At 36.9% G+C, this 11,102-nt stretch overlaps 1 protein-coding gene across 1 annotated transcript in view; it reads left to right on the top strand.

The window, feature by feature from the left end:
- Window positions 1-11,102, top strand: part of CAPZA2 (capping protein (actin filament) muscle Z-line, alpha 2) — a 50,593-nt gene that overhangs the window by 32,496 nt on the left and 6,995 nt on the right. The window contains exons 5-7 of the mRNA XM_014548923.1: window positions 2,160-2,366; window positions 4,550-4,629; window positions 9,933-10,011. Coding sequence (XP_014404409.1) covers window positions 2,160-2,366; window positions 4,550-4,629; window positions 9,933-10,011 — 366 coding nt within the window. The remainder of the gene's footprint in view (window positions 1-2,159; window positions 2,367-4,549; window positions 4,630-9,932; window positions 10,012-11,102) is intronic.

Genomic DNA, 11,102 nt, shown 5'->3' with positions numbered 1-11,102 from the left:
AAACAAACAAAAAGATTAAAAGAAAAAAACTTCTAATGTGTAAAGTGACTAAAATTTTAAAAACATGTACAAGATAGGAACAGGGAAGACCATCCCTCCTATATAATAAAACCCTAATGTGCATATCGACCAAATGATGGAATGACCACCAGGGGGCAGACGCTCAACGCAAGAGCTGTCCCTTCATAGTCAGTGCACTCCCACAAGGGGAGCGCCACTGAGCCATAAGCTGGCCTCATAGCTGGCGAGCCCAGCGGCGGTGGCGGGAGCCTCTCCCACCTCCACTTCAGCGCTAAGGACCCCTCGGGGGATCCTGAAATGCAAGAGGGCGCATACCAGGCTGAAGGACCCCCACCCCTAGTGCATGAATGTCGTGCACTGGGCCTCTAGCTTTAAATAAGACTGGAAACCCATAAACTATAAAAGAGAAGATGGGCCCTAACCGGTTTGGCTCTGTGGATAGAGTGTCAGCCTGCGGGCTGGGGGGTCCCAGGTTCGATTCCGGTCAAGGGCATGTATCTTGGTTGCGGGCACATCCCCAGTGGGGAGTGTGCAGGAAGCAGCTGATCGATGTTTCTCTCTCATCGATGTTTCTAACTCTCTATCCCTCTCCCTTCCTCTCTGTAAAAAAAAAGAGAGAGAGAGAGAGAAGATGGGCATTTTTGCTGATAATAAGTATTTTAACCGTAGAATGAAACAGTTACCTTAAAAAAAGCACATCTAAGAATTAATAAGAAAAAAGAAGAAAAATATTAAAGGATATTTGCTCACAGAAGAGCAAATGGCCCCACTAAATATCAAAAGATGTCTAGATCTGTCAGGAGTCAAAGAAATAAAGTAATGAAATATATTCTCTACTCATCGGACTGAAAAAAAGAACTGTATGCCTATTGATTGTGATAATATGAAGGGAAACATATCTCATATATTATTCATATGTGGTTTGTTACAGTTATTTAAAAACAACAACAACAACAACATCTAACTCTATTTCCACTGTTGGGGATCTATCCAAGAGAAATAGAAGCATCTTAGTGGAAGTAAAAATATCAGTATGTTAAAATATATGTACAGTAATACTTATTTCAATATTTTTAATGTCCCCTCACTTCCCCCCCAAAAGAAAACAGCCTGGAAATAAAGAGATGGCCATTAATAGTGGAATGGCAGAATAAATTGTTATATCCACATCATGGGATATTATGCAACCATTAAAAAGAATGGTGACGTTTAGCAGTTGACTTTGAAGAATTTCCATAAGGTATTGATGTTGAAAAAAGCCAGATGCAGAAAAATGTGTGTGTGCATGCATTTTTATTGTATTCATATAAAACAATAACAAAAAAAACCCTGTATGCATTTATATGTATACATAGATATATATATATTTATCTATATACTATATGGCCGAATGAAAATTAGAAGGATACATTCTGTGTTTTCATGATTTACATCAGAGAGATGGGGAAGTCCTGATGTAGATAAGGAGTCAAAAATTGGGAGAATTGCAAGGGAAATTTTTTCAATCAGAAAATGTCTCATGCATATGTAATATAAATGTAGATAAATAAAATATATTTCAAAAAATTTGGAGTCAATTGAAAATAATGTCAATGACTAGTTTATAGAAACAAGAGGGAGGCACTTCACAGTAGATGAGATTGTGGCCCAACAACAATGTAGGACACACAAGAGGAGTTTCACTGGATTAAAACCATTCTTGTAAACATCCTCATCAAAGGTTAATTATTGTCACTTCCTTAGATTTGAGGAACTGGAGAATGATAACAAATAGTAAGCTATTCATAGATCTGACTCCAACGATGTATTAGAAGAATACATTTTTTTCACTGGGAGCTAGAAGTTATTAAATCAGATCCACTGATCCAAGATGAATGAAAGTAGCCTCATTGTCTTTATAAAAGTCTTCTCATTTGAAGTAGTTGTGCCATTTAGTTAAATCAGTTGTTTGGAGTAGATTTATTTTATAGTTTTAAGGGAAAAGCTTAAGTGAATGTATATTAATATATATCAGTATTTAAATGGTATTTTTAAAAATGTATCTTTATTGTTGAAAGTATTACAGATGTCCCCCTTTTTCCCCATTGACCCCTTAAATGCTAAATACTTTTTTCCCAATATTTATTGTATCATTGAAGGTATTGATAACAGAACATGGTGATGTGGGAAATGGAAAGTTTTTGGATCCAAAAAATAGAATCTGTTTCAAATTTGATCACTTAAGAAAGGAAGCGACTGATCCAAGACCGTATGAAGCAGAGAATGCAATTGAATCATGGAGAACTTCAGTAGAAACTGCTCTGCGAGCTTATGTAAAAGAACATTATCCGAATGGGGTCTGCACTGTAAGTCATCAGTGAAAGTCACTTTTCCCTTTCGTCTTCTGACAGTGTTTTTATGGTCTCTTGAATTTTATAGTAATTTATAGAACTTGTCATTCTTTTTTTTTTTCTTGAAGTAAATATTTTCAAGAATGTTTACTTTTTTTTTTTTTAAGAAATTCTAAATAGTAAATATATTATGATAGCCCAGAGTGGAAAAATGCTGTACCTTGAATTAAATTCAAGTAGGAATTCCCATATATTGATTAGAAGAGCACAGTTATGATGAGATTTTTTAACCCTTTGAGTGCCAACCAATATCCTAGGAACTATGCTAAAATTGCCAAGGCATTTTTGCTGATTTTACAGCAGTTTAGGAAAAAAATTATGAATCGCAAGTAAATGAAGTTACATATTCAGTATCTTCCACAAAATCATCATCTTCACAGCAAGAATTGACGTATTTAGCAATATCATCATCACTAATAAAAGCAGACTTAGAACTGGACACTGCAGGAGGAGCACGATCACGCTCCCTGGCACTCTAGGGGTTAATCTCATGTTCATGATTCATCTCAATACGTTTTGATCAATCTTCTTTTTATTAAGCTATGAGATCTTAGAACAAATAAAATTATTTGGAAATGGAATTACATCCTTGTGTCTTTTAAAATAAAATTTCTTACGTTTTATAATGTTCTTTCATATGTTTAAGCTATCTTTATATTTTCAGAATGAAATAAGTTAGAAAGTAGGAGAGCTTTTTTTTCTCTCTCTCTTTTCATAAGATTGTTTGTACCCAGATAGGCTTTTTAGTCCCCCACAGTGAGTTTGTGCTGTAATTTCTGTAGCCAGAGTGATCTTTTGAAATGCCAATCGGATCATGAAAATTCCCTATTTAAAATCCTTCATCAATTTTCCATTGCACTTAGGATAGAATCTGGGTTTCTGAACATGGCTTTCAAGGCCCTTTGGACCTGGCCTCTGCCTGTCTCTCCAACCTAAGGTGACCATGTATTTTGGTTTATACCTACTGTCCCAACATAATCCTATCTAATAAAGAGGGAATATGCTAATTGACTGCCACGCCCTCAAAGATGGCAGTGCCTACAGCCACAAGATGGCAGCTCCCAGTCCCTGCCTGCCTCCAGAGTCCCCCAGTCTCCTCAGCCCTCCAGCCACCCAGGGCCGGCCCAAGGCGCAGGCAAGCCTCGGATGGCAGCTGCCCAGCCGCCTAGGGCTGCCCGAGGCTCAGGTAACCAGGACTGGCTAAGGCTTGCGCTGCCGGCAGTGGCAGCAGCAGAGGTGTGATGGGGCATCGCCTTTCCCTGATCGCAGGGTCGCTTCCCGCCCCTGAGGGCTCCCGGATTGTGAGAGGGGGCAGGCCGGGCTGAGGGACCCCTCCTCCAGTGCATGAATTTTCATGCACTGGGCCTCTAGTTATTAATATTACCAAGAGAACCCTGTTTCACTCTCAGAAGTTTCCTGGTTAAGACAAAAATCCATATGGTCTCTTAAGTTTCTAGCGCTCAATAATTATTTGAGAAATAAAGTCTAACTTAAAATACCTTATACTTTTTTTAACTATAACCTTGTAGATTAGGATTATTTTGGAAGAATAACTCAAAAATAAGGTGGTTAAATTTAATTTGAGAGAGTTGAATTAGAGAGTCCTCACTTGTCCTGGGGGATTGAAAAGCACAATTTAAACATTACTTCTAAAGCAGTAGGCTAGAGGTAAAATAACATCATCATATCATCATAGGCATTCTCTTAATAATCTTTCTTAGTTATAAGTAAATTTCTCATCTTTTTCCAGATACTTTTTTAAATGACTAGAGAAATTGCAATCCCTGAGATTGTGAAGTAAACAATGATAATCACAATCTAGGTCTAGTTTTTATTTACATGGAAACAGCCATATTGATATCTGTATGTTCATGCTTCGCCTGATACTTGTGTTTGGAATGAAAAATATGGTATATTTAGAATATTTATGACTACTTTACAATCAGTTTTACTCAGTAAATTGCATGTTCTTAATTGTGAGTTCTTTTATGATCCACAAAGACTCTGTGATTAAGTGTTCTAATTTGAGTATTATATGTTCCTGCCAAAGACACAATTTTTAGTATCGTATAGATTTATAAAGTTGAACTTTCTGTGGCCCTAAATTCACTCTTATGTTTGTTTTCTTTGCCATCAAGGTATATGGTAAAAAAATAGATGGACAGCAAACCATTATTGCATGCATAGAAAGCCATCAGTTCCAAGCAAAAAACTTTTGGTAAGTTAAAATTTTGGTGCATTGGAGAATTTCGACATTGTTTATATTCTTTGTAAAAGGTTTTTGCTTTATTGATTGAGCCTATACCTTGCTTGTATGATTGAAAAAGAGCAATCTAAACATAATATAAAACTTCAGCCTTTTTATGACCCAGAGATTCCACTTCTAGATATATATCTAAAAAACCCAAAACACTAATTTGAAAGAACTTAGGCATCCCTATGTTTATTGCAGCATTATTTACAACAGTTAAGATATGGAGGCAATCCAGGGGCCCTTCAACAGATTATTGGATAAAGAAGTGGTACATATAAATACAATGGAATATACTTGGCCATAAAAAAGAATGAAATCTTACCATTTGCAACAGCATGGGTGCACGTAGAGGGTATTATGCTCAGTGTAATGTCAGAGAAAAACACATGCCTATGATTTCACTTGTATGTAGAATCTAAAGAACAAAATAAACAAAATTGAAATGGACTCAGACGCAGAGAGCAAACTGGTGGTTGTCAGAAGGGAGAGGCTTGGAGGACTGGGTGAGAGAGGTGAAGGGGTTAACAAATACAAATTGGTAGTTACAAAATAGTCACAGGGTTGTAAGTAAAGCATAGGGAATATAATCAATAGTATTGTGATAACTGTGTATGGTACCAGTTGGGGTACTGGAAATACTGAGAGGAACATTATGTAACGTATATGATTGTCTAACCACTAAGCTGTACACCTGAAACCAATACAAAATAAAATTGGGGGAGGGGGGGACCTTCAGCCTTTGATACAAAAACTAGCAAGCAGCATCCTAAGGGAACTTGTGTGCCTTTGAGCAGACCAGTTGGAGGCCCGTATGCTCATTCTGAGAAGGGGTTGTTTCTGAATGAGACTTATATGAGGGAGGAGGGCAGAGGTGAAGAATTAAGACTTTTTTGTGTGTGTGAACTTTAGGGACTCTGATGTAGATATTTTCATGTGGATTGCCTTGTCCCCAGTTAGCCAATGTGAGGAAGTAATGGCATATTTTATACAGTGGAGCAAATTACAATCATGCCTTATAATTTTTGTACAAGTCATTTGATTACTTACTATAAAAGTCTAGTCTCCCAAAGCACTGACTTGCCCTATTAATCTTTTATCTTTGACAGGTTGGTAGGCCTTTTTATTCTTAAATAATACTTTCTGAGATATCTCCTGTTAAAAAAAATTTTAAAGCTCTTCAAGACTTTATAAATTCAGAATTAAATGAAATCTTTATATCCCCCTTTTTAGTTAATTCATACTATGCTCATCAGAGTAAGTATGATCATAATATCTACCTGTTAAGTGTATTAGTCTTTGATTTGTTAGCCAGGTTGGCTGGTGGTGCTCCTGAAGGTGTTAGTAACCCCTATGGGCCAGTTTGGTCTATGTCCCAAACTTGCTCCACTATTTAACCATCTCAGAAATAAATGCAAGGTTACAAAGTTAACCAAGAGCATTTGAAGGAATGTAAATACATTATCCCTGCAGGAAAATCAATTTCACATGTAAACAAGCTGCAGTCACTTAAAGATTTCTTCATTTTTATATTTTCAAGGACTTTAAAAAAAATGTTGTAACATTTTTAAAATATGTATGGCATGACAACTACTTAAAGGGAAGACCAGGTTTCTTTCCCCCTCTAAGTGTATGATACTGTGATACTACAGGCACCTAAAGCAGAGCTCGTTTTTCTTTTCTAGTTTCATGTTGGCCTGTTTCAACAGAATGGGGTGAAGTTTGCTGTAAGATACGTGTAGCCTAATGTTAGCTTTGTGGTCTAAGTGTTATCTCTCAAGCGGATTCCTAAGTAGACCAAATCTTTTGTTGCTAAAGTGTTCTGTGATACATGGTTAAGACAACTTTCATCCCCTAGGACAGTGATGGCGAACCTATGACACGCGTGTCAGAGGTGACACGCGAACTCATTTTTTTGGTTGATTTTTCTTTGTTAAATGGCATTTAAATATATAAAATAAATATCAAAAATATAAATCTTTGTTTTAGTATGGCTGCAAATATCAAAAAATTTCTATATGTGACACGGCACCAGAGTTAAGTTAGGGTTTTTCAAAACGCTGATACGCCAAGCTCAAAAGGTTCGTCATCACTGCTCTAGGATCTACTTTTTAAGCCTAACATCCCCTGTAGTTATCAACTGCATGTACAGCCTCTAGAAATTAGTATGATAAGCTGACCAACTTGAAGGGAGTAATTATCCATAGGGCCTGACTCCAAAGAAAAGGAGTTTAGTGTAGCAGAAGTATAAGCCAACCTAGGCATGTTGTAAAGCCATTTGAAAGTAACTCAAAGCAAGTTTTGTGACTAGAAATATAGTGCTCGAGTCACATTGTGCTTTAAAAGGTTGTGGAAAATAGACAAATTAAAAAGGGAAAAAAAGGATTTCTCCATTTTAATCTTAAAAACCTGTAGCATTAATCTACCAGTATCCTAAATAAATAAATCTGCATAAAATCACAATTAATTTATGCTATTTGTGTCAGGATATGTTAATAAAATAAATCTTGTTGAAACTGAACTACTTAAAGATAAATTCTTGCTACTAAGTTTTACCTTAAAGCATATTACCTTAAAGTATGCTATAGTAAATTTACTAATTAGTTTTCAAAAATATAATTTATTAGAACTCTAGCATATGTAAAATGAAGATAATGTCTGTCCTTGAATTTTCTGTTCTCACTATTTTACTTTACATATCTGATCAATTTTTTTTTCCTAAACTATCACTAAGAATACTATATCAGTGAAGTTAAACATGATTTCCAATTTGGGGAAAAGACAAATTTTATATGATATTCCAAAGTTCTCAACACCACATATCACAAGAATCTCATTAAAATATAAATATTGGTGCAAAGAAATATATTTCAATTCACCTAAAGTAAAAATAGAATAAAAAATCAGAAAATATTAGTCATGATGTTTTGGTTTTGGGTTTTTTTATGTGTGTGTTTTGAATGGATGTTTTGTAGATTTCACTAGGGACATTCTCTTCTTGGTCTCTACTGTTCCCCTAATGTCTAGCCGTATTAGAGAGCTTAATAAATGTTTTTTGAATGAATACACATTTGTAATTACAGCATTAATAGAAGAGAGGGGAAGATTATAATTAAAGGCTATGACATATTGACTATTTGCACCATTGATGAAAGGGTACTTTCTACTCAGCATCATTTACTTTTACTATGTAATAATTTCTTTGGAAGGATCTTTTGAAATAGTTCTCAAATTCATACCATTACTTGATTTGGATTTTTTTTTCTGTTCACAGTCAGTTATGATAAGTTAGGAATGTATATGCCTAGAACTCACTAGTGCTTGATATTAATAACTAAGTAAAAGGAATAACTTCTTTTGGAATTATGAAATAAAATGAATAGATCTAGGTCAGTGATGGCGAACCTATGACACGCGTGTCAGAGGTGACACGCGAACTCATTTTTTTGGTTGATTTTTCTTTGTTAAATGGCATTTAAATATATAAAATAAATATCAAAAATATGTCTTTTTTTACTATGGTTGCAAATATCAAAAAATTTCTATATGTGACACAGCACCAGAGTTAAGTTAGGGTTTTTCAAAATGCTTACACGCTGAGCTCAAAAGTTTCGCCATCACTGATCTAGGTTCTTTCCAACTGAGCTTCTATGGATAATTTTGGATGAGTCACTAAAAATCAAGACGTTAAACAATTCTCTTTTATTTTGTACGTGATAAACATTGTTCTAATAATAATACTTTTCAAATGTTAAGTGTTAACTTTAGGTATGAGAGTCATCATTCTACAGATTTTTATGATTGGTTAGACTGCAAGAATATTGAAAAGAACACAAATAATTTTATACCAAAGCCCATATAGTGATCTATTAGCCCTGTGATTATTTTAGAAATGTATACTGTTCAAAAGAACTAACAGGCCCTGGCTGTTATGACTCATTGGTTAGAGTGTCAGCCTGGGCATCAAAGGGTCATAGGTTTGAGCCCAGGGAGGCAACCAATCGATGTGCCTGTCTCACATCGATGTTTTTCTGTCTCTCCTCCTCCACCTCTTCCTCCCTCCCTTCCATTCTCGCTAAAAATCAATGGAAAAAATATTCTCAGGTGAGGGTTAACAAAAAAACAAAACAAAAAAACTGACAGGTACAGATTTGCATATCAGAGTGTCTGTAGTGTGCAAAGAGCAAGTAAAGATGGAAAGAAAAGAGAAAAGGAGTTGCTATGGAAAAGGCTCTCCGGAGCGGGAAGGATAAATTTCATTACCTGGAATGGGAGACAAAAATGAATAGCATACCTGTTGCTTGATGTAACTTCACAATTTCCTACCATGATGAATATGTATTAATTTGTATACCGAAAATAATTTCAGGAAGTGGTAGGAGGGATGTGCCTTTGATGTGAAAACTTTAAACCTAAAATTGGAAAGGAGGTGTGGGGGATATCTGATGCTTATAATTCTTTATAGCCCTTTTCTTTCCAGATATCAAAACCTCCTTAAGAATGTTGTATTACTGCCCTGGCCAGTGTGGCTAAGTTGGTTGGGCATCATCCCATGCCACGAAAGGTTGCTAGTCAGGGCACACGCCCAGGTTGCAGACTTGATCCCCAATGGGGGGTGTGCAGGAGACAGTTGATTGATGTATTGCTCTCCCATCAATGTCTCTCTCTTTCTCCCTCTTCCTCTCTCTCTCTTTCTTAAAAAAAAGAAAGAAAGAAAGAAAAAGAAATCAGTTAAAAAAAAAAAGAATGTTGTACTATCCATTCTTTTTAAATTATTTGGTACTTTGTATAACTCAGTGGATGTTAAACTGTATTGATTTGCTAAAGCACCTGATAATATGAACATTTATTTATTCTTAATTAAAACATAAGTGAGTCAATTGAAGAAGCAGCTTAAAATTTTTCTCTAAAAGTAGCTTACATGTTTTAGTTTAATGAGTATCTAGCATTCATCCCCCACATTCTCTCATACTATAACATTACATTTTTTAAAAAATGGTTTTTAATAGATTTCAGAGAGGAAGGGTGAGAGAGATAGAAATTTCAATGATGAGAGAAAATCATTGATCAGCTGCTCCCTGCATGCCCCAATACTGGGGATCTAGCCCACAACCCAAGTGTGTGCCCTGGGAATCAAACCGTGACCTCCTAGTTCATAGGTTAGTGCTCAACCACTGAGCCATGCTGGCCAGGCTGTAACATTCAATTTAAATCTGTCACTTAAAATTTATTTTCCCTACCTGTTTACAGCTGCTGTTTTTATTTTTAAGGAATGGTCGTTGGAGGTCAGAGTGGAAGTTTACAATCACTCCTTCAACCACTCAAGTGGTTGGCATCTTGAAAATTCAGGTATGAAATAAAATGAATTTATTTAGTGATCTCTGAATAGCAAAACAATGATTCATAAGTTTACATTTTTATAATATAAAATAACCATTTCTTCTTCAGATCTTTGTGTTGAGGAAATTGGAAAAACAAGTAGTGCTGATTTCATCTTTTAAATAATGTTGTAATGCATTCTCTATAGTCATCAAGAATCTGCAAGGATAACTGACAGATTCTCAAAACACAGTTAAAATTAGGTGTTATCACTCAGTCTGTTCTTTAAATAATTTGCTCATATAAGCATTTTCTTTTTATTTTGCTGAATTGCTGGACCTTTTGCCATTCCCTAATCTATTTTTCACACTTGCAGTCAAAAGAGATGATTTTTTAAATTTAAATCTGGATATGTTACTTGCTTGGTTACAAACATTTTAGCAGTATACTCTCACCTACTAGATAGTCTAGACATTTTTATGTGGCGTTGGGTGGGGGCTGGCTGGTTTGCCCTGAAGGGTGTCCTGGATCAGGGTGGGGGTCCCCACTGGGGTGTCTGGCCAGTCTGGGTGAGGGGCTGAGGGCTGTTTTCAAGCTGGTCACACCCCCTTCAGGGTGGGGGTCCCCACTGGGGTGTCTGGCCAGTCTGGGTGAGGGGCTGAGGGCTGTTTTCAAGCTGGTCACACCCCCTTCAGGGTGGGGGTCCCCACTGGGGTGTCTGGCCAGTCTGGGTGAGGGGCTGAGGGCTGTTTTCAAGCTGGTCACACCCCCTTCAGGGTGGGGGTCCCCACTGGGGTGCCTGGCCAGTCTGGCTGAGGGGCTGAGGGCCGTTTTCAGGTTGGCGGGTGACTGAAGCTCTCAACCGCTCCTTTTTTTCTTTTTTTTTTTTTATTCTGGGCCAGCTTTAGCTCTGAGGCCTCGCTGCTGAAAACATGGATACAATGTTGAGGCCGGCTGGCTGAACCTGGCTGACTGACAGCCGGATTCTGCTGTTTTGTTTAGCTTCTTATTTGCAACATAGTACCTAGTTGCTTAGAGTTGCCCCTGAGAGGCGGGCAGCGGCAGGCGGGGAAGGTTGGAGTCCGCAGTCACTGGAGAAAGCAAGCCTCCCTGCTCGCTTC

The sequence above is a fragment of the Myotis brandtii genome, unplaced genomic scaffold (assembly GCF_000412655.1).
Source record: "Myotis brandtii unplaced genomic scaffold, ASM41265v1 scaffold529, whole genome shotgun sequence".
Taxonomy (NCBI): Eukaryota; Metazoa; Chordata; class Mammalia; order Chiroptera; family Vespertilionidae; genus Myotis; species Myotis brandtii.
The sequence above is the reverse complement of the archived record's forward strand: the minus strand, read 5'-3'. Positions and strand labels throughout refer to the sequence as shown.